The following is a 24,304-nucleotide window of genomic DNA, read 5'->3' on the forward strand; positions in this document are numbered from 1 at the left end:
ATCTTTTTGTGTGTACTATTAGAAATTTATCAGAATAGAAAGAAAATAGAAAGACACAACAGAACCTCCACCTGAAATAAAGAGAATGCCCTCCAAGGCACCTGAAGCAAAAGTGCAATTACTGAGGTAAAAGCTTCCTTGTATTCCCATCAATAATAGTTGTTGACATTAAATATTCTTGGATTATTTGTTAAACAATATATATGCTCAGCTTGTAAAATACTGGTTCTTCAAGGTCTGTCAGGTTCTTCTCTGCTTGAAAAATACAAGATGATGCCATAATAAAAACCTGGTAGAGGATTCTTAACATTCTCCAAATCACAAGGTCCCACTTTCAATTTCTATATATAGTAATCTACAGTATATAACTTAAGAGATAAATAGGAATTAGCATATACTGGCAGCTACCATCTAATTTTACTCTAAGAGGAATAACTGCAACAGTTATTCTTTCTACATAGCCAATATTTAAGTTAACATACAAAGATAATTGCTGTATATCCTATACAAGTAATATTCTTGCATTGCTAATGAATTATTTCACTAGCGGATACAATTTCACAAAGAAGCAAATTAAGACTTAAATGAAATCTTATGTAAGAAACATTGAAAATATAGTTCTAGTACCTATCAAGCATGTCATCACTACGTCTATTTGTCACTGAACAAATAAGTGACTCCCTAATAAACTGCAATTCCGCATTTTTTCAGTGAGATTAGTATATAAGGTTCATACTGTACAGATTTTGTGATTTTGTGCTGCCCTTGATTTGTTTCTTATTGAAGTATTAAATCTATTCTCTTCCCTCGCATTAATTCTTGAGAATAAATGGTACATTTTTGTAACACCTTCCCTGCGAAAGCTGCAGTGGCTACCAGTAAGCTTATGGGTGCCATTCAAATTGTTGCTTCATATATACAAAGTCTCTTAACATAAGGCCTAGTTATTAATTCTCCCATTATTTCTGACCATTCTGAAAATCAGACAGTCAGTATACTCCGAGTCTCATCCAAGAAGCAATATCATTTTATGGAAAATCAGAGATGCTGGTTGCATCATGACACCTGCCTTTGAATCAGCATCCCCCAGATTTAATGACACATTTTCCCTTAAACATAACTGGAAATTGAGTCTTTTTCCAAGCTTTGAGCTAAAGTATGATTTTGTAATGGCATGTGGGAAAGACCCCGGAAGGCAGATAAGCAATGACTTAGCCAGCAAAAGAATGTGGCTATGCCAAACATCTCAGAAAGAATTTTTCATAGTTTCTTGGTAATGGGAGATAAGTGTACATTCAGACTGGCAACAATCTGTTAATGTATTTTTACAATACAGTACAGCTAGTACTTCTGGTTGCGTTTCTTGTCTGGACTACCTCATAATATTGACAAATGTGGACTCCATCTGTAAAAGATTTTAATGGACATTTGTTTTATTTCACGTTTGATATTGTTTTTGATTCTGTTTAACACCAAGAGTCATCTCAAGGAGTTTCAGGGGTCTTAGAATGAGTTATAAATAAATATAAACTACAAACTTAATAAAGAACCATAAGTCAGTCTTTGGACATAGAGAATCAGACCTAAATAAAATGATTGGAGTTACACAGAGAAACATTGTATTCACAAGATGCAGCAATTCACATACTCAATACCCTGTGCTAGATTATAATGGAATTAAGTTGTTTAGAGCAGGGCTTTTCAACCAGTGGTATGGGTACCACCTGTGGCACATTGGCACCTGGCAGGTGGTACACGACCATCCTAGAAAAGTGGTAGCGGGGGAGGGGAATGAGCTGAAGTGGTGGCACCGCACAAGTCTGAGCGAGACGGCTGGAGCTGCAGGGCTGTCAGGGCTCAGCGGAAGCGTCAGGATCAGCGCTTCTTCGGGGCTGACAGGGCTCAATGGAAGTGCCAGGATCAGTGCCAGGCTCCAGCTGGAGCTCGTCACTGATCCTAGCGCTTCTGAGCCCAGAAGAAGCACTCCAGGGTCTTGTGATTTACATTCAGATGCTTGGCAACTGATTCATATTTATGACGGTCACAGTGTCCCAGGTCATGTGAAGTGACCAAAACCTGCTGCAACTACCCAGCAGAGGTGGGGGAAAATAAAAACCAAGCACACCCCACCCCACCCCCGCTGCCAATCCTCAACAGAAATGCTCACAACAATGAAAACCTCAGACAGGAGGAAGAGTGCTGCTGGGCGGGCGGGCAGGCAGGTATCTTGCTCGGCTGTGGCTTGGGGGGCACTTTTTTCAGTGCCATTGTAACTTTGAACATCACTAAGCGAACTGTTGTAAGTCGAGGACTACCTGAACTTCATCACTTTTTTCTCTCTCTTTGTTTTTTGGTAATCAAGTTTTTGACACCTTGCTAGGCTACTGGTGGTACTCGCATGTTGCCATATCCTAAAAGTGGTACAATGGGTGAAAAGGTTGAAAAGCCTTGGTTTAGAGAATGCTACGGGAAACCTAGCCATTGCTTTAACATGCTGTGTGAAAAAAAATCAGTATGTTAAGTCGTAATACTGGCTTGGACATAGCAGACTGTATAACAGCTACTGTACGTTAACACAGGCTTAGGGATTAAACATACTATGAATATAGCTAGTGAATCACAAACCTGCCAGATAATTTAGCCTAGTACTTGTGTAAAGCTGGTCTGCTATTAGTTTATAATCCGAAAGGGTATCATGTGAACTAAAGAAAATCAGGTCTGAGCATATAGCGTTCTTCCTTTCTGGATATAAGGAAGCTAGAAACTAAACAAGCTCGAGTTTTAGTACCTCTTCCTCCTCTTCACTCTGATATTCATGTTTCATATATTTACAGTAGGCGTGGGGAAGTATTCAGCTGTTATGATTATCTGATTTAGGGAGGGCGAATTCAGGATGAATAGGAACAAAAATGCTGACATGGGAAAGGAAGACAGGGAGGAAACCAAAGGACTAAAAGCAGGGGTCTTCAAACTTGGCCCTTTTATGACTTGTGGACTTCAACTCCCAGAATTCCTCAGCCAGCTTTGCTGGCTGAGGAATTCTGGGAGATGAAGTCCACAAGTCATAAAAGGGCCAAGTTTGAAGACCCCTGGACTAAAGCTTTCCCAAACTAGCCTCATTTCCTAGCGCAGAAAGGACGAGGGTTCATTTCCCCCCCCCCCCCCACCCCGTTTTTAAAACTAACATGGGCGCCGCCGCCCGGACAGGTCGCGCGCCGATTAAAAAGGCACCTGCTGCACCACCCCTTCCACCTCCGCCAACGCCATCCCGACGCCAGCTGCCTGCGAACCGGCTCCCCGCAGGCTGAGGCCAAACCCTGCTAGGAGCCGAGAAGAGGAGGCAGGAGGCATCCCGTTAGCGGTCCCGGCAGTGAGGCAGAGACTCACCGTGAATGGGTGGCCGTCGACGTTGCCCACCGAGAAGCAGTTGTCCCCGGGGTTGACAGCCCCCGTTAGCACCTGGTGCAGGTTCATAGCGGAACCGTCCTTTCCCCGCACCTGGCCGGCCGGCCACGCAGCCGCCTGAGCCCACCCCCGAGGCTCTGTGAGCTGCTCGGCCGCTGATCAGTCGTCTCTCAGGAGGAGGTGACGGGCTCACATAGTGTGGGGCGGGCCTCCTCAGAGGCGCCTCCCCACCACGGGCAGATCGAGAGCTTCTCTCGGGCTAACCACGCACGCGAGCTCTCCTTCCGCCTCAAGACGCCTTCCTCCGGCGGCCTGACTCCGAGCGGATGCTCCGAAAACTCATGAAGGGAAACATCGCGAGATCAATGAAACAATGACGTCTCCCCCACCCAACCGACAAACATTTTTGTTTTCCCTTTCTCTACCGTACACTGCTAGGTTGGATGACAGCAGACACACGCATGCGCTCTTTGAAAAGACGGCGGGTGGGCTCTGCAACATGCGTAGCGTTGACACGCGGCGATATTTTACGACAGCGCTTGGCGGTCGGTGAAGGTGGCAAAACAACTTTATGGCGCATCTGCGTTGATACGTTTGTGCTTCTAAGATGAACGTCAGATTAGGGCGCGTGAAGTGGATAAAATATATGTGACAATAGCAATGCTAGTTTAGTTCCCTGCAGAGTGAGAACCATTAAATTTCGATAAAGTTACAATGTTCGGATCAAAGGATCCAGGAAGGCAAAATGCGAGAATGGGATTCTCTTCCTCCTATATTCAATCCTTTACAAGTATTTACTTAGAAATAAGCCCCACTGAGTTCAGTGGAGCTTTTTTTGTGTGGGTATAACGGGATTAGTTAGTTGGGATTAGCAAATGGGTTATTAAGTCTGCTACAACGTTACTGAAAAACTAAATAGATGAGAACTACTCGGATTCATAGCACTGTTGTAAGTTTCTGGTTAGGTAATGACTGAACTCAATCCAACACATCTCGGTTATTGTGGGGTAAATAGGGGGAAGGAGTATTAGATATATTCATAACATTGAGTTGTTTATAAACAAAGGTGGGATAAAAATTAAATATTGTACAACGAATGCTAAAAGAAAATTGAAATACTTTCTCATTTTATTTAGAACTATATGTGTGGGCTGTCAATTTTCCCCCACCTAACCAACCATTTTAGCTGATAATTACATGAGCTAATAATGTCTGACATATTCAGAGATTATAAAATTGAGAAAGGCTAGTCTATATAGTGAGGAAACAGGTAAATGTGGGAGGGAACATCTACCTATTTGTAGTATCTGATCTTTCAGGCTGCATCTGTGCATCCTAAATGTGATTCACATATAGTTCTTGGCAGTGCTTTTTTTGTAAAAGAAAAAGGTGCCGGAACTCACACACGTCATACAACCTGCCTTGCCTACCCTACAAGGTTCCATCCAAAAAAGGTGCCGGAACTCTGTTTTGAGCGTTCTATGAGAAAAAAAGCCCTGGTTCTTGGTGGGATTCCCATATCAATAGTAAGCAACTACAAGATTACAATTTTGGTTAGAATTCCAGTTAGTAAACTTGCCTTAATTTTACACAGTTGTGTACTACCAAGCTATGTTTACACAGCAATGTAACCCATGGTTTTAACCTTAATGAATATACCTAATTGGCTGGTTCACAACACAGTCGTAAGTCATAAACCTTGGTTAAGCCAAGCATTTGGGTCACAATATCTTAAAGGTAAAGGTTCCCCCACACATGCGTGCTAGTCGTTTCCAACTCTAGGGGCTGGTGCTCATCTCCATTTCAAAGCCGAAGAGCCAGCGCTTGTCCGAGGACGTCTCCGTGGTCATGTGGCCGGCATGACTAGACGCCAAAGGCGCACGAAACACTGTTACCTTCCCACCGTAGTGGTCCCTATTTTTCTACTTGCATTTGTATGTGCTTTCGAACTGCTAGGTTGGCAGAAGCTGGGACAAGTAACAATATCTTACTGAGACAAGTAACAATATCTTACTAAGACGTAAAAAGGAAATCACGTCTTTGTTTAGTGAGGCAATTTCAGATTTATTTGATGAGATAATGAAATCTAGGAACTTTGTACTGTGCATATTGAACAGTTCTCTTTAGGGAGCTTCAGAAAAGGAAAATTATGGAGACATAAAATTAAGCTATGCTTTTTAATCCCCAGCAGGACAGTATTGAAAAATATTTTGTATAGAGTGTAATGGAAGTGTTATGCGCTCCTGGCCACTTTCCTTCATGACCAGAGACAAGCTCGCCTGACCAATAACCAGCCAAGACGCAGTGAAGGCCTTTTGTTTTGATTATTGCAATAAGCAGGGAGAGAAGCTATCAAAACTTGGTTCTCTCCAAAGTTTCAACCCAAAATATTCCCATTTTTATAGATCCCTGGCCCTGGCCACACATCCCTCCTCTTTCCCCATTGGCTGAGGTACTATGAGGTTATACTCTTTCCGACCGCCTCCTACATATTTCCTACTACATACTAAGTCATATATCCCATGTACATTAAAATTAAATAATTTATGCAAGGTGTGTCAGTTAATATTAATCAACTAATTGCACATGCTCAGTTGCTTGAGTTCTAGCCCCCTTTTTGTGACCTCTTAGAAAAAAATAGGTTCTTTCCTGTTTTACTAATTATCTACTCTTACAGACATTTTTATAGCTTTTCTTCCTTTCCCACTCTTAAGACCTAGCTAATTTTTGCCTACGTGTTTCACTTAGCATCCTTTCTTTGTGCTCTCCTTTCCTGGTTCTCATTTCCATTCACCTAGTAAATTTCCAGTGCAGCATATTCAGTTTTAAATTTTTCTTTCAATATTAAATTTTTTGAAGACCTTTCATTTACTGTACTTCTATCAGAAGTGATGAAATATACATCATGAATTTATCATGTAATTATAATTTAACATAGTTGTGTTAGATTTCAGGACTTCTACATAATTTGACAGTTCAATGCTTTGGAGGTCATCTACAAAAAGCGCTTTGGAGAATGTGCAACAATGACTTCAGCATCCACCTGCCATACGTTCAAATACCTGCAACTTTTCTCAGAATTGTGCTATAGTTGTGTAACTGTGTGATACTAAAAAAACATATATGCTTTAAGGAGATGTATGCAGGTGCTATGTGCTCCATATGTCAAAAGTACATTTTTGCCTTTGGATCTTAGGTGTTGCACAACCCCTCTTGAGCATTTCTGGAATATTCACTAAGCATAAGAAGTATATGTGAAAATAGTTTAACCTTTTGCTATTTGGCAAATCATTTTTATCGGCCCATAAATATGCATAAAATTCAAGCTTCATTTGCAAAGTGTTAACACAGCTTTCCCAAGCTTGGCGCACTGTAAACTTATTGGACTACCCAGTCATTGACAGTTTGGGGAGTAGTCAGTCCTAGTTATGTCTGCAAAAAAACAAGGCACCACAAACCAGCCAGCATTTTAGTTTCACGTGCTGTGAAACTGAACATTCCACGATCACCTGATGGTTCTGTTCTTCAAACTAAAGCCACTGAACCAGTCTGAGCAGAAGCAAAGATTTGAAAGTAAATCGGGAAGATCAAATTAATGGGACTGCTGTGTTGGGACAGATTACAAGACTTTTATTTCTAAACACGCTTCCCTGGAATTAAACCCTTCTAACTACGTGGAGCATTGGCAAAGAATACCGAACCGCTCCCGTACTCCCCATCCCAGAAAACTAAAACTTTCCAGCGGGGCCCTCTTGCGGCCAATGAGAAACCCTTTTTTTTTTTTAAATCTGTTGAGGATGCCAGGAAGGGGGAGGTGGACATTCTAACCACGTGTCCAAGCTTTGCCTTTCGGGCTTCTTGGGTTTCAGAGCCGTTCTTCACGTGTACTTAAGAGGAAACATCAGGAAACAGGTGGACCAGGCCGCTGTTTTTTGGCTGCTTAAGGGTTTCAGGCCGACCCCCCAAGGATGACAGCCGGCCCGTTCTGCACAATAAAGCGTTGAGTTCCGGAGTTACTCGTCGCGGCAGCCATGGAAAAGGGGCCGCGGTCGGTTGACGCGGCGGGAAACGGAGAGGAGGAGGAGCAGCAGCAGCAGTTTGTAACTCCTGTTCCTGAGAATGAAACTGAGGAAAGCGAAGAGTGCTGTGAAGGTCTCTGGGAGCTGCCCGTGGAGCTCAACACGCGGAGACCCGAATGCGGCCGCTGCGGGTGAGTGGACGAGCTAAGCCGCCTGCTCCGTGGAGGGTCACGTGTCGTTGAGTGCCCCCCCGTATTTATTTAATATTTATTTATTTATTTGTTTTATTTCCCGCCCTCTTCTAGCTGACGCAATGGACTTGTCCCCGTCCGCCCTCTCTGCTTGTTTTTTTTTTTTACTGCTTTTGCAAAACGAGCCTTTCAGGCTATTTCTCAGGGCTTTGTTCTCACTTCAGGTGTATCCATGGCTAAGATAACCACAGTCCTCCACGTAACATAATCCTGTATGGGTCACACTCCACCCCGAACGGTAGCTTAATCGCAAGGATTGCGGTCGTTATTCCAAAGTGCAGCATCCTTGCCTAGTGCCCTCCCAGGAGGATTTTGACACCTCCCGTTATTTGAACGGACCGAGGAATGTCATTTGCTTGGATTCTTACTTTCGGAAGAGCTTTTCGAAGTAAGTTGAAGTAGATTTGCAGGGGGCACTAAACCTTAAAAAAACAACAACAGAGCTCGGTCTGTACGGGCTAAAATTGATTGATTAGGTTGTGCTTTGTCAGCCAGGTGACAGCTGGTTGATATTGAAAAGCTAAGGAGGGTCAGGTAATGTGCGTGAGTGGATAGGAAACTAACAGGAAATCCAATTTGTGGACTACATTGTTTATACCAAGAATAAATAAACTAGAGAAAGACAGAAACTATTTGGAAGAGTTGGTGAAGATAGGCTCAATTTGAAGGAGGTTTTATATTTGCCTCATTTGTTGTTCATTTTGTTATGTAAATGCAGCCAGATTATGCTATCTAGCTATAGAAACATTTGATTACAGAGAAAGGGAGAAATCAAATAATTTATTTTATTTACCTATTTAGTCCATCTGTCCTTGTGTGTGGCAAGGAAGATTGAGCTTTGTGGCACTATTTAGACTCTGTAAAATTTCATCTCCCACAATAATTGCCTAAAGCTATACTGTACATCATTCTAAGTAGATTGCAATGTGATTTCTGATTTCAGTTTAGTATAAACCTATCCATTATATGTTGTAAGCCATCGATGGTTTTAGGATGCAAACACAGTCATGCTTAAAATGATATGGTGTAGCGTAAGGCGAGTATGTTTCCTCACATTATTCTACACCAGGGATGTCAAACTCAATTTCATTGAGGGCCACATCAGCATTGTGGTTGCCCTGGGGGGGGCAGGTGGGTGTGGCCAGGGTGGGTGTGGCTGGAGTGCGTATGGCCTACTGGGTGGGCATGGCCAGCTCTACATCATTTGTGTCAAGGGTGCCTATGGGGGCCTGGGCAGGAGTGGGACAGATCTGAGGGTCTCTGGCAGAAGGAGATGGGACCAGGGAAATGCCAAGGCATCGTCCACCGGAGGAGCCTCATTGTTCCTCTCAGGCCATTGGGGGGGGGCTGGACAGGAGGTCAAATGCCTAGCCCAGTCCTCAAGCACCCACGGCATAAGCCCATCCCCACTTCCCCAAGGGGGTGCCCACCTGCATTTACCTCCTCAAGGCTGCTGCTGCTGTGCTTGCTCTCCTTAGCCAGGTTGCTCATGATGGGTACGAGGGCAAAATCAATCCATGTGAGGAGACCTGGCTTTGTATCCAAAGCTTCCTTAGCAATAGGGAGACCCCCCAGGATAGGCCAGGAGGAGTGGGCAAGGGGATGGTGAAAGGGCAGCTGGGCAGGACTAAGGTAGGACTTCCCTCAGACCTTCCCTCTCCTTCCTTCCTTCCTTCCAAAGAACAGAGTGGTGGGAAAATATTTGAGATGGGGAGGGAGAAAAACAGGCAAGAAACACAGCTGGGGAAGTGTCATCCTTCGTGAGGAATGAAGAAATGCACCATTGCCTGGAAATGGCCAGCACATGGCCCTCGCCTACTTCACATATCCAGCTTGGTGGGCTCTATGGGAGGGGATGCCATGAGTAGTGTGACAGTCTATGTTACTTGCGCAATGCTGCCCAGCCCCTAGCCTGCCCGGTTTTGGCAGGTAGCGGGGTGCTCTATTCACAGTGCCGAGAGGCTGCTTCTGAAGAGAAGCACAATGCTGCCCAACCCCTAGCCTGCCCAAAGTAGGCAGGGCCATGTGCTGGCCACTTCCAGGTGATGGTGCATTTCTTCATTCCTCACAAAGGGTGATACCTCCCCAGCATGCACCGAGGGGGCAGTGCCGACACAGCATGGGCCGGTCCCTCACTGTTTCCAGATGGCCTTGTGGAGCTAAGACTGAATGTATTTCAGCATAGATGACCATCACGAAATTGTACATTGGCTCCTGACCAGCCTGGGCCGGGGCCAAGACAGTGGGGGTTGTTCCCTTACTGTTTCCAGGATGGCTTCGCGGGCCACATGAAACCACTTCGCGGGCCGCATCCGGCCCCCAGGCCTTATGTTTGACATGTCTGTTCTATACTATGTGATGGGAAGGTGAGGTTATGGAGAGAATGGGAGCAGCTACAAGTAACAAGTGTCATGGTTGCGATAGATGAAACCTATCAATAGAATTTCAAGGCAAGAATTCTTCCTCAAAGAACATTTTATTCAGGAAACAAAGTATCAGTGCTATGTAGTTGAACCCAAAACTAGATTCCCTTCCCCCAGATACAAAGTAACAGAATGCAAGTCCCACCCCCACAAAGCAGTCATAAATCACATTCTCCAATTAACCAGAAGATCAGGGCTCTCTTCCCAGCTCCTCAGCCCACCAAAAACGTTATCAGTTTGTGTCCTTGAGTTTCCTACAGAGCTGCATTGTTATTATGGCTAGCTGAGCTCAAGCATTCACCCCATCCCTCCTTCAACATCTAATTTCTAAACAGAAGAAAAAGCATGTTAAAAGCAAAGTAAAAATGGCTGCAATTTCCATCAGTTGGAAATTGCTGATGGAATTGCTGAAAGCAGGAACATCCAATGTTACAGCATTGACAACAAGGAGCTGCTACTTCAGCTGTTGTTCATTTGTGATGTCATACTTTCTCAGGCTGGCACACTGCTGGGAAATGGATCTAAAATGCCCACCCAGTCTTTGTTATAGCCTACTGGAGAGTGAGAATAAACACAGAGATATTTTCAGCTGCTTTTTTGGTTTTATCTCATAAATGTTCACTGTAGAAAGAATAATTCAAGTAGGAATCTTATATAAGGAAACACCTTGTGAAAGTTTTTACAGTTGATATGTCTGATTAAAGAATTTCTGTTTGCTTTTGAAGAAAGAACTTCTATTTCATGCAGATAAACATGCACAATTCAAGTTAAGGAATCATAACTAGCTGGAAATGTGCATAGATTTAGTATTACCCAATATAATTGAAATGAGTTTAACTGTATTGGTTCATTTATGGCGCAGCATGTTGAGTATTCAGGCAACTGAATTCAGTCACATTTAAATTAACATGACTTCAGATACATTGGTGGCCAGAAGGCTGGCATTATGGAACTGGTTTTGTCGTGGTTAGAACTTACCAGATGTTATTTTGTGAGGTTCAAGTCCTCAAGGCCTTTTACATCCATTCAGAGATACTTCCTTATCAGCTTTCTCAAGAATGACAGAATTTCTAATATACTGCTTTCACTGGAAAAGTTGGGATACATTCAGAGATGTATCTGCCTTGAAAATAGCCCATGTTGAACTGTATAGCATAGACCAGAGGTCCCCAACCTTTTGGGCACCAGAGACCGGTGCCATGGAGAAAGATTTTTCTGCAGACCAGAGGGGGTGTGTTTTTCAATACTGCCTGCATCCAGAGGATGGATTTTTGCTTGTTTGCATGGCCCGCTTGCTGGCAAGCTGTTCTTATTTGAAACAAATGTGATAATCTTACAGAATTTGACAATAATGCTTTACCTAGTTATATTTTTGTTTAAGACAAGGTTGCATTTAAGTGGAGTCTATACTATACTAAAGGCATGTAATAGCTATTGTATTTGGTATGCCTTGATGATCCTGTATTGCCATCTAGTGAACAATTGTATACTTGAACAAAATTTTGAATTAACTTTTCCATTTTGCCTATAGTACTGTACCTATTACTAAATTTAGTAAGTGAATGTTTGGTATATCATAATTCAAGAGTGTTTGCTAAATTAATTTAAATATCGAGATATATTTTAATATACCCTTTTCAGTATTGTAAACAACTTAAAATTTGTAGGTGGCACAAACTAATAAATACAGGTGCATACCAAATCAAAATTGCACCTGTCTCTAATGTATTTACTCATAGAATGCTTGGGCAAATATGCTTCTCAACACTTGTTTGATAAGGATCTGTAAGACTATTTCTGAGAATGAGGCTACCATTAAAAATGGAGGAAAAAGGCAGCTATTCACCTTCTGCAGGAAGCTCCTGTCCACAAGACAACCATGTTTCATTTAAAAATGCTGTAGTACACAGCATTCAAGATGCCATCCAGCCAGGAATAATTGTTCCCTTACCTCAATGCTCAGCATTCCATTGCTGCTTTATATTTTTGCAAATGTCAGGGTTTCTTTGCACATATTGATCATTTCAGCTTGTTACTCGGTGGCCCCATTTTTATTCCTTAGTTGAATTTTCTACTTTTTTTGTAGGATTTATGTTTAATTTTAAAAAAATGTTACTGAAGCTAGGTTATAGTACAGTAATGCAACTACAGTAATACTCAAGTGAAAGAAAGCATAAAAGAATCTCAGTAAAAAGGGGTAAAATTTTATTGGGGAAAATATTATTTCAGATTACTTAGTCCTAAATCATGTAGGGTTTTATATATCGTCATGTCTTTGAGTTGTGTTCATTGTATTAGGTACAGATTTTAGTGACAGAAGGCTTAGAACAACCTTTAAATCATATAGTATTCAGAAACTATAGTTTTGTATATGTTTACAGTTTGCATTTAGGGGACATAGTAAACAACTGAACAGCCATTCATTTTCCTGCATAATTTAGAGCACTGTAAAGTATTTTAAAACCTTGAATGATTAAAGATTGCAATATTCTAAAGATTCCCTTTTCTTATACATAGCTATGGAAGTCACCAGAGACTCCCCCATATATCACCATAACCTCTGATATTCTTTTAGATGGGGCTAGTTGTCCTTTTATTTCAGGAAGACCTTGAGCTTTTACTGTAATATTCAAAACTGTCTTGATGTTACTTACACATTGCTGTTTCTCTCCCTGCTGTTTTATTCTTGATATTCTTAATTCTGGAGTTTTTTATTTTTTTACTATTATAAAGAACCTGGAATTTGTGAAGGATTGGCAGGATGTTATAACTAATACATAAGCCCAAGGGTCAGAAATTAATAAGAATGATTAGGTTGGGGAATCCAGTTCAGCTAGGTAAACTGCTCAGACAGTATGTACTTTGGTTTTAAGCATATGAATTATTTACAGAATTGATCTCGGGCATGAAAATATGTGCACAAGTAGGATAATGTAACTAGACAAATATGGAAATGTATTTACCAGGAGGACAATATATCTCAAGGAAGGAATTATAAAAATACTTATGTTGAAATAGCTCTTTATAGTACCCAAGACCTAATGTACCATTTATTAGAACTATGCAGTGCTTTGTGTCCAAAGATAAAAGAGTGCAGGTGGCACAAATGTCACAGCTGACAGCACCTCCTAAAATGAAATGCATCTTCTCCCTAGTTTTTCAATCCCTAAGAAAGAAAGAAAGTTTCTTTAAGGAGTTGTTTACTAGTTTTTGATTTACAACCCTGCGTATGTGCTCCAAAACATCTTTTTGCCTTTGAATTAGAAGCACTGCATAGCCTTACTGCGTAAGTCCCCAACCTTTTGGGCACCAGGGACCGGTTCTGTGCAGAGAAGCTTTTCCATGGACCAGAGTGTGCATGGTTTTGTGTGCTGCTTGCATCCCATGGATGGGACTTTGCTTGTTTGTGTGGATCGGTTCCTGGCATGCTGTGGCTCGGTACTAGTCCACGGACCAGGGGTTGGGGACCCCTGCCCTACTGTTTATCCAATATAAATGTTTGTAATTCTACACTGTGTAGGCTAAAACTGATAGAAAAGGGCCATTATTTTCTGAGAAATATGGATGATCTGAAATATACTACATCTTTCAGATATGATAATTTGTAGCATAATCTAAGCAGGGAATTCTGAAAGAGGCAGTATCAGATAAGGTCTTCATGCTGAGTAGGTCTGGTTCAAAATATATCTCTTAACATGCAGTGCATTTGTCAATCAAAGCCAAGGCACTTGACTTTATGAATTATGAATCAGTTATTTCAAAGATTTTTCCTTCCCCCCTCCCCTTAACAGTCTCAAGAGTTAAATTTAATAAATTACATTGGTAGTTATGACTGACATGAGTTAAAAATCACAAGGCTAGCATGCGCACACATACAGTATATATCTGAAGCACAAAGAAATCATTAGTATAGGAAGTTTACAGGTCATGAACAGAATGTGGTGTATGATTTTATATCCTTCTGATGTATTAAGCTTCATACTTCACTCATTTCATAGCTACTGGGCACAAAGCATGGAAATCATTACATGGAAATCATCGCTTTGTGAATTCATCTGAATCCTTCATTTAGTTATATAGAACTGGCTTTTTGGATTGATACTATTCTTAGTATATAAATCACCTTAGACAGTAATTTTCTTGCTTTCTTGAATACAAATTAGGATCTCTTAACCTATATTTAAAAAAAAGAACAAATAAAACAGGTTGCAAGACAGCATTTGGGAAAATGCAGTTTTCTTAGGTCACATGCATCTGACCCAGCTGCAAATTTTATTTGACTACCCACTTAACTCCTTATTCAGGAATTATCTGTCAATAGGTGAAAGGTGTTTGAAGAGTTATCTGGATCTTTCATCTCTCTTTCTTCCTCCCTCCCTCCCTCTCTCTCTCTTTCCCTCCCTCTCCCTCTCCTTATTCAATAAATCACTTCTTAGAAAAGTCCTAGGACCTGACCATGTCTTTACATTTAGTAACAGGTTTCTATAGGCTCTAAGTGAAAGTGTTATAATTATGGCAAAGTAACACTGCCATAGGCAGCCTTGGAGAAATTGAAAATGTTAAAAATGGTTTCTGTCAGAATAAAGCTCAGCAATGTAGCATATGACATAGTTAACCAGGCTAATGTGGTGGATGCTGTTAGCCTATCATATGGAATTTGAAAATATTTGGAACTATCACAGAATAGTTTAACTCAGATGATAGTCATTCAGTGAACACTGCATTATTGTAAGTGTTTTTTAAGTCAACTTCATAACTGGAGGCAGGTTGTTCTACTGATTAATTGTTCTAACTGGCAGGAAGTTTCTCCTTAGTTCTAGGTTGCTTCTCTCCTTGACTAGTTTCCATCCATTGCTTCTTGTCCTGCCTTCAGGCGCTTTGGAGAATAGCTTGACTCCCTCTTCTTTGTGGCAACCCCTGAGATATTGGAACACTGCTATCATGTCCCCACTCATCCTTCTTTTCATTAAACTAGACCAGGGGTCAGCAACCTGAAACAGTGAAAGAGCCACTCGGAATCAGTTCCCTAACAAAAGGAAAAACTGGGAGCCGCAAAAAATGTGTGCACATGTGCGTACATGCGCGCATGTGCAGAACAGGATTTGACTGAAAAGTGGAGCCAAGGCGAGATATGCACCTACCCTGCGTATTTGAATTGATTGGTTGAACTTTTTTAGTCCCACTTTTTTTTTTTGGACTGCACATGGCAGAGGACTGGGAGCCGCAGGAGATGGCTGAAAGAGCCGCGGGTTGCAGACCTGTGAACTAGACATACCCAATTCCAGCAACCGTTCCTTATATGTTTTAGCCTCCAGTCCCCTAATCATGTTTGTTGCTCTTCTCTGTACTCTTTCTAGAGTCTCAACATCTTTTTTACATCATGGTGACCAAAACTGAATGCAGTATTCCAAGTGTGGCCTTACTAAGGCATTGTAAAGTGGTATTAATACTTCACATGATCTTGATTCTATCCCTCTGTTAATGCAGCCTAGCACTGTGTTGGCTTTTTTGGCAGCTGCAGCACACTGCTGGCTCATATTTAAGTGATTGTCACTAGACTCCAAGATCCCTCTCACAGTTAACTAATGTTGAGCAAGGTACCACCTATACTATACCCGCACATTTGGTTTTTCTTGCATAAATGTAGAACCTTACTTTTTCACCATTGAATTTCATTTTGTTAGATTGCGCCCAATGTTCAAGTCTGTCCAGATCCTCCTGTATCTTAAACCTATCTTCTGGAGTGTTGGCTATTCCTGCCAGCTTGGTGTCATCTGCAAATTTGATGAGTTCCTCGTCTATCACCTCGTCCAAATCATTGATGAAGATGTTGAAGAGCACTGGGCCCAGGACAGAGCCCTGGGGCACCCCACTACACACTTCCCTCCATGTAGATGCAGTTCCATTGAGGACCACACGCTGAGTATGGCTGGTCAGCCAACTACGAATCCGCCTGGTGGTGATGCTGTCTAACCCACATTTTTCTATCTTATCAAGTAGTAGGTTGTGATCAACTTTATGAAATGCCTTACTGAAGTTCAAGTAAATCATATCCACAGCATTCCTCTGGTCCACTAATTTTGTCACTTGGTCATAGAATGTAATAAGATTTGTCTGGCATGATCTGTTTTTGACAAACCCATGTTGGCTTTTAGTAATGACTTTGTTTGTCTCTTGACGTTTGCTGATTTGTTGTTTGATTATCTTGTCCAGAATCTTCCCAGGTATTGAGGTCAGGCTGATAGGTCTGTAGTTTCCTGGATATATTTTTGTCCCTTTTTTGAAGATGGGAACTACATCAGCTCTTTTCTAGTCCTCTGGTAGTTCCCCAGTGCTCCAGGATCTTTGAAAAATATAGTTCAGTGGTTCTGAGATCACATCTGCCAGTTCTTTTTTTATATATATATTTTATTAGAATTTTTTTCTTTAACATAACATAAATCATTATAAAACAGGATGTTGTCTGGTTGGCATTTATAAAACAATCCTTAACAGTTACTTTCTATAATCTATATTCCATCTGTTAATTTCATTTGATTTCCCCTATCCCTAGCATATCGTTCCTTGCAAAACGTTAGATTAAAGCAATTTTGTTTATTTAACAACAGTTAAATATATAATCTCAATAGTCCTATATATCGTTTTAGTTGCCTGTCACTTTATTTATTTCAGTTTATTTCCCCCCCAAAAAAGAAAAAACATTTACAAATAACAGTCTTTTTCTAACACTCAACTATATTTACGTTGATGGATTTCATCTTTTTTTCTCCCTTCATGCAAACCTTCTCATACTTTTGTATCTCCCAATCAATGTAAAAATATAAAAAAGAAAAAAAAGAACAAGAACAACTTATTTCTCCCTTTACATTCTAAATGTTCTTACAAATAAATATATATATATCCCTCTGTACTTTTATATTTTTTAATAAAGAGACAAAAGAGAGGCAAATACAAAATTAAAGAGAGGGAAAGAAAAAAGAAAAGAAAAGAAAAAAGAGGAAGAGATATACATTTCTTCCAGTTCAAAATATATCCATTTCCTCAATTTCCACTCTTCTCAACCTATACTAAAATATATATTTAATCTATTTAAACTTTAAACTTTCCCTTTAATATTTCCAGTCATCTAATCCTCTAAAACTCATTTAAAACATATCTTTTATATTTTATTCCTGTTTAAATCGTTCCAACATTAAAGAATAAAACAAAAAAAGAAAAGGAAAAGGAAAAAAAAATCCCTCTAAAAGTAATATATTTCAAGATTTTCCCGTTATTCAGCCAAATTCAAACATATGTATCTTCTTTCCCCTATATTCCAAATTGTTTAGACATATTAAAATATTTCCCTTTTGAATTACCGTAAGTCATGGTTTTTTGTTTTATATAGTTCCATCCTACAGTCTCTTTTCTCATGGTTACATTTAATCATCTCTGCTATTTTCTCCTGAGGAAGTTCTTGAAATGAAGTTAAGTTGAAAGTAACTTGGTTCATACTCTCAAAGTTCTTCTGCATTATCTTGTAGTTTAAGGTCATTGTCCTTTGGAAGCTTTGCTGCTTATTATATATCTTTTGTAGAGTAAGCATTTTGATCTTTTCTTCTATATTTTCAGAAGTTTCTTGAAGTGAAATTAAGTTGAGAATAAGTTGATTCATCCTCTCAAAATTATTCTGCATCTCTATGTAGTTTAAAGTCATTGTCCTTTGAAGTTATTGTTGCTCATCGCATACTTCTTTTTGTGACGTACTCATTGTTTCAGCCATGTTATTGTTTACACAGGTGCAGTTTAAGAGCTTAAGAGTTCAAAGACAAAAGAAAAGAAAGGAAAAAAGATCCTCATCTGCCAGCAGGTGTCAGCATTTACTCATTTATCATGTCTTTCTGTTTATTCCGTCTCCAAAAAAATAAAAAAGGCGCCGCCCGAACAAAATCTCTTCGGAGATTTTATCTTGGAGATTTCTTCAGGAAAAGTAGATAGGATAAAGAAAATCAATATTCTTACCCAGATTCAGGCATACTGTTTATTATTCGCTTATTTGATCGCTTTGACCCCTGTTGGTATTTCAGCTGTGACTGGACACGACGTTAGCCAGCCTTTTCTTCTGTTGGTTTTTGGGAGGGTTCTCCTGGGTTGTTCGGAGAGATTGCCGTCTCTCTTAGATCCCTGGAATTTCCTTCCTGCAGTCCACCCCTCCAGGGTGGATTCTGGCCCCTTAGGGTCCCCAACAAAAAGAAATTTCAGCCAGAGGATCAAGGTCTCCAGTTGGCTCACTGAACACCGGAACAGGAACTGCTGATATTCTGCTTTTGTTATATATAGAGCAACTTCACCTCCTCTTTTGTTTGGTCTGTTCCTTTTAAATAATTTAAATCCCTCTAGCTGTGTGTTCCATTTGTGAGTTTCATCCCACCATGTTTCCGTAATGGCAACAATATCATATCTGCCCTCATTTACCTGAATTTCTAGTTCACCCTGTTTACTGTTCGTACTCTGTTTTTCTGTTCATACTCTGTGTATTGGTGTATAGACATTTGAGTCCTTTATGATTGACATAATCATAACACTTTGAAACAAATCTGGATGCTCTCTCATACTTTGAAAGAGTAACTTAACCATTTTATAGCATTCCTGCAGTAGTTCTTAAGAATAAGATATAAATGTAATTCACTCTTTCAAAGACTCAGTCCATAACACTTGCCCATAATTCTTGTATCTGCTTCTTTTATAGTGATACCTGTAAATTCATTATAGTTTCCCTAATGTAAAAAAAATACCATAGGTTTCAGATGCTTACATAAACTATTTTAAAATTTTATTCCAAATATGAATGGGAAGCATGGTGGATATTTTATTGATTCAAAAGGAGGCAAAAATTTAGGTAGAAAAAAACAATAAAATTAAAGATTTTTCTTTTAATCACAATTTTAATCTTCGATCTGTGATTGTAGCATTGGATTGATTGTGATATTTTGGAATTTTTATGTTTCAGAAGTTTAATGTTTTAGTCGGTTAGTGTATTAGCATGTTAATATTTTAATGACTCAAATGATTATAGATTTTAAATATTTCAGTATATTTAATTATAACTAAATATATTTGTATAAGGATTTCATTACTTGCAGCTATATTATGTAGGTTTTAATTTGTTTAATTTAATTAATGTTTAAAAAACTTTTACTTTGTGCCTTGTAATTTTTGTCATGAAAGTGAATAAATTCTATCAGTTGCACAGTAAAGACTACTGATTGATTGACTGCTGACCAGGATATAAGGAATCAATATATAGTGGAAGATCAAATGTTTAGATCCATATCAAAATGTTAGCTACTCTTCACAGCATCATTTAGAAAATTGCCAATTTGACAGCTTTGTCAGACGGTCACTGGACAGTATCTAAAAAAAATGCATTGCTATACATTACTGTATCATAACAAACTGTGGCAAGTTCTTAAAGAGATGGACGTACCAGACCATCTTATTTGTCTCTTGAGAAACCTATATGTGGGCCAAGAAGCAACAGTGAGAACTGGACACGGAACCACTGATTGGTTCAAAATTGGGAAAGGAGTCTGGCAAGGCTGTATACTGTCGCCCTGCCTATTTAACTTATATGCAGAGCACATCATGAGAAAGGCAGGGCTAGATGAATCAAAAGTTGGAATTAAGATTGCCGGAAAAAATATCAACAACCTAAGATATGCAGATGATACCACTCTAATGGCAGAAAGTGAAGAAGAACTAAAGAGCCTCTTGTTGTGAGTGAAGGAGAGTGCAAAACTTGGGTTGAAACTTAACATTAAGAAAACCAAGATCATGGCATCCGGCCTTCTCAATTCCTGGCAAATAGATGGGGAAGAAATGGAGGTAGTGACAGATTTTTTCCTGGGCTCCAAGATCACTGTAGATGGGGACTGTAGCCAAGAAATTAAAAGATGCTTGCTCCTCGGGAGGAAAGCCATGGCAAATCTAGACCGCACACTAAAAAGCAGAGACATCACCCTGTCGTTGCAATGTATGGCAGTGAAAGCTGGACCATAAAAAAGGCTGAGTGCTAAAGAATTGAGGCCTTTGAACTGTGGTGCTGGAGAAGACTCCTGCAAGTCCCTTGGACTGCAAGGCGATCAAACCGGTCAGTCCTAGAGGAGATCAACCCTGACTGCTCTTTAGAAGGCCAGATCCTGAAGCTAAAACTCAAATACTTTGGCCACCTAATGAGAAGGAAGGACTCATTGGAGAAGAGCCTAATGCTGGGAAAGATTGAGGCCAATAGAAGAAGGGGACGACAGAGAATGAGGTGTCTGGATGGAGTCACAGAAACAGTAGGCGTGAGCTTAAATGGACTCTAGAAGATGGTAGAGGACAGGAAGTCCTGGAGGAACGTTGTCCATAGGGTCATGATGGGTCAGACACGACTTCGCAGCTAACAACAACATACATTACTATAATTACTATATTCGAGTGCCCTTATTTAGAAAGGGTGGGGATGCATCACTAAATCATTCACCCCAATTTTGAATTTAGATCATCCTTATAATTCCATTTGTGAATAAATATAACTATATCTAGCTGGCAATGTATAACTTAAATTTACACCATTAATTCTTTAATCTGTAAAATTAGGCATTGTGGGGATAGATATAAATAAATCAGTAGCAAAATAAAGTATTCATGCTTCAAAGTTCCACCAATGCTCAGTGAGCATGAAAGAGCATATTAATAATTTCTTTTTGAAGATCAGTAGAAATCAACAGTCCAACATATTGTGCCCCTCACATCTTCCAGGGAAAGTGTTATTCAAACTGCAATATTCAGCTCCCTCAGTGCTTCAAAAATGCTTCATACAATAAAAATTGTATGTGAATACTCTCAGTCAATCTTCTAGCAGTATTCCACAAGATAAAGGAGATGTTCTGTAAACACAGGGAAATATCAGTCAAGCAGGTTAGGCAATTATCTGTGGAGATGTCAGTACTCTGAAAGGATATTACAATCAGAGACAGGAGGAGTTAGATTGTACACTACAAAGTCATGTATTTTCTCTGAAAGCTCTTCTATGAAAACAGATTGAAGTGGGTAATCAAAATGAATATCCGAAAGAACTACTGAATTCACTCAGTAGCTACAATTGGTCATCTATGGCTTATTGTGGGAGTATGGCAGCAATTAAGTTGCAGTCATCATCTTTATGAAAGAAGTCTCTGCTTTTAGACACAAATTGTTTTCAAGCAGAAGGTTTGTAACTCCTTTATCAGATCTTCTATTTGATTAGTCAGTGGAGGGCACAAACAAGCTATTCTTTTTTCTGTCACTCAGAGATATTCTTTTATTAGCACTGATTTCTGTGCTCTATCATTTGACCTTGGTGGAGAAAATAGCATTAGATCTGGTCAAGTGTGTGTGTGTGTGTGTGTGTGTGTGTGTGTGTGTGTGTAAAAATGTTAATTATAAGCACAGAATCTAATACAAACTAAACCTAAAGAAAAGAGAATAGAAAGAAAGAGTAGAAAGTACAAGAAAAAAGAAATTAGTATTTTGGGAGTGTGTCTTTTAGATATTCAAATGATTAGGAAATTTTCCATTAATGCAGTTCAGATCCATTTTTCATTTCATAATTTCATGAACAAGAGTTGCAGAATGGGGAAGATACAAATTGATTTGTTTTATAACTTCCATGTCGTCCAGGATTTACTATACCTATTCTGTTAAAGATACGTTCAATTATGAAGTAATGAAGAAAACACAATTGGATGGATTCATACAATATAATAATCCAGCGACCATAACTGACAAACCACAATAATTTGCACAGAACTTTATACCATTACCCCCCCCCGAGAAGGAAATAGTTTGGGGGATATTAAAAAAGGCAGAATATTATATTTCCCCAAAGAAATAATAGAAAATACAAAGCCCAAAGAGGGTATAAAAGCCCTCCACTCCCAGATCCATTTTGTCAATTTTCCCAGAACTGCATGATTTTTCTATGCTTTTTTCCTTCACCTATATGATTATTAATATTATATGCAGGGAAAATGTCCAACATTAAGATGAATAGTATGGTATATATAAAGGAGAAGTTCACTTACTAGAGAACTTTGTGTATTATTTAGAGGGTCTTTTAAATTTTGCATCCTCAATTCATAATATGGGTTATGATTGAGCAGTAGTTTTGCTTTCACTGAATCTCAGGATGCAGTTCCTAGACTTTTCCTAGACTGAGTGGCCCATATACCAATATTATATACCACTTAGGTGTGACATAAAGTTCTTACCTATTTCAGTGATATCATTGTTCTACCCTAGGGCCTATATCATATACTACAATCCTGTGCACATTTTATTCAAGAATTTCAACTTTCTTCACTGGAACTGTTTCCTAGATGCTGTGTTTAGAATTGCAACCTTTATAATGCAACGTGAAGGAAATATTGAGAGGAAGCTTTACAAATCAATTTTAACAAAAGTAGATTTTAGATATCAGTGGATTTTTAAGCATACTTAGTAATTAGGTGTGTTTCCAATTTATGACGATCTGTTTGATTATTCAAAAACTAGAGCATTTCTGGTTACCTTCTGTTATCTCAGCTACCTTTCTGAAGAACTGAACCCATATCGTTATTTGTAGTAGCTTCATTGTGACATTCGGGCATCCTCACTAGCATATTTTACACCCGCTGTTTAGTGAAGTAGCGTGTTGTCCTACTTTGAAGATATTATCAGAGGTTAGTTATTACATGATATGTTGTGATCTTTTCAGGACAATTCATGCTGTGCCTCAAAGAGTGGCTGCCAATTTTGGCATTTAAAAAACAATGGTAAACCAACTCTGTTGGCTGATGAGAACAAAAGCCTTTCATCAATTGATAAATCTTGTTAATTAACGTTACTACCCTTCAGATCACGTTTGTCTTCTGTAATTACCTTAACTGTAGTCTTGCCTCAAGGCATGTATCTAATATGCCACTGAGAAAAGGAGTACATTTCAGTATAGGCTGATATTGTAGAAAAATATCAGAATCCCTATTAACAATAGAAAATATTAATTTGAATAATGACCTGTTTTAAACCATTATTATTATATTGAACCATTATTATTTTGCTTTTCAATATATGCAATATAATAAATGAAATGCCAGCTTTTCAATTACTGAAAAATATCAATGAAGTACTTAAATAATATATATTTACAAATATTTATATATATTCTTAGTGTTTTCCTGCAAGTTTAGAGTCCTCAATGAATCTGAGTGTTGATCCATTAGTTGTGACAGGAATTGACCAACCAGCTTGTTGCTGGAGACCGACATGGTGGGCAGAGGGAGAATGACTGGCCCAGAGTCACTCAGATGGTTTCATACCTAAGCTGGGACTAGAACGCACTGTCTCCCGGTTTCTAGCCAGGTGCCTTAACTACTAGACTAAACTCGTTCTCTAAAATTGAGTCAGTCTTGATTGCTGGTGACTGCCTGGACAAGTCCCTACAGTTTTCTTGGCAAGATTTCAGAAGCAGTTTGCCAATGCTTCCTTTCTAGGGCTGAGAAAGAGTGACTGGCCCAAGGCTATCCAATGGGCTTTGTGCGTAAGGCAGGACTAGAACTAACCATTTTGTGATTCCTAGCTTGGTGTCTTAACCACTGCACCAAACTGGCTCCCCAATACAAAATTATAAATGAAGTATATTATTTAATTAAATTAAAGTTGAAAATAGTAATTTGTTCTTGGGATTTGCCCTTTAAAATGCAAAAATAAAATATAGAAAGGTTTTTCATCAATATATAGATCAGACCGGTTACTCTTTTAGATTATTCTGATAAATCATAAAGTCTAAATATGCCATAATCCACTATTTGCTTATTTTTTACATTTATATCAAAATGTATTTTAAAAAGTTTTCTTCTTGTATGCAGAAGGAGATATTATAGAACTTCTTTTAACCTTCTCTCGTTATATCTTTAGCTTGAGGTGTGAAAGAAGGCTTGATGTCTGAAAGGTCCACTTTCAGATTCCGCATTCTTTCTAGCTGAAAATAGAGAATGAATTGTTGATTTTTTTTCTTCCCTTCTCATAGGGGTTCTTATTTAAATTCCGAGCTACATATTTTACCTGAGAGTAAGGAAACAAAAGTTCAACTGCCTGCTGGATAATTAATGCAATTGGTAATTTGTTGCTATGTTGTGATTAGCATCATTGTAACTATATGTTTGTG

General features: G+C 39.4%; 2 protein-coding genes across 6 annotated transcripts in view; one reads left to right on the top strand and one right to left on the bottom strand.

The window, feature by feature from the left end:
* DMXL1 (Dmx like 1) overlaps positions 1-3,575 on the bottom strand; it is an 89,833-nt gene extending 86,258 nt beyond the window's left edge. For all 3 annotated transcript variants that reach the window (XM_083355894.1, XM_083355893.1, XM_083355892.1), the window contains exon 1: positions 3,388-3,575. In XM_083355894.1, coding sequence (XP_083212020.1) covers positions 3,388-3,474 — 87 coding nt within the window. In that variant the 5' untranslated portion in view covers positions 3,475-3,575. The remainder of the gene's footprint in view (positions 1-3,387) is intronic.
* Positions 3,576-6,456: 2,881 nt separating this feature from the next.
* Positions 6,457-24,304, top strand: part of DTWD2 (DTW domain containing 2) — an 86,377-nt gene continuing 68,529 nt past the window's right edge. Inside the window, exon 1 of one of the 3 annotated variants that reach the window (XM_083356265.1) lies at positions 6,457-7,615. In XM_083356265.1, the coding sequence (XP_083212391.1) occupies positions 7,437-7,615 (179 nt within the window). In that variant the 5' untranslated portion in view covers positions 6,457-7,436. The remainder of the gene's footprint in view (positions 7,616-24,304) is intronic. The other 2 variants (XM_083356263.1, XM_083356264.1) reach the window with 2 other exon arrangements.

The sequence above is a fragment of the Vipera ursinii genome (genome assembly GCF_947247035.1).
Source record: "Vipera ursinii genome assembly, chromosome: 2".
In the NCBI taxonomy this organism is placed as follows: Eukaryota; Metazoa; Chordata; class Lepidosauria; order Squamata; family Viperidae; genus Vipera; species Vipera ursinii.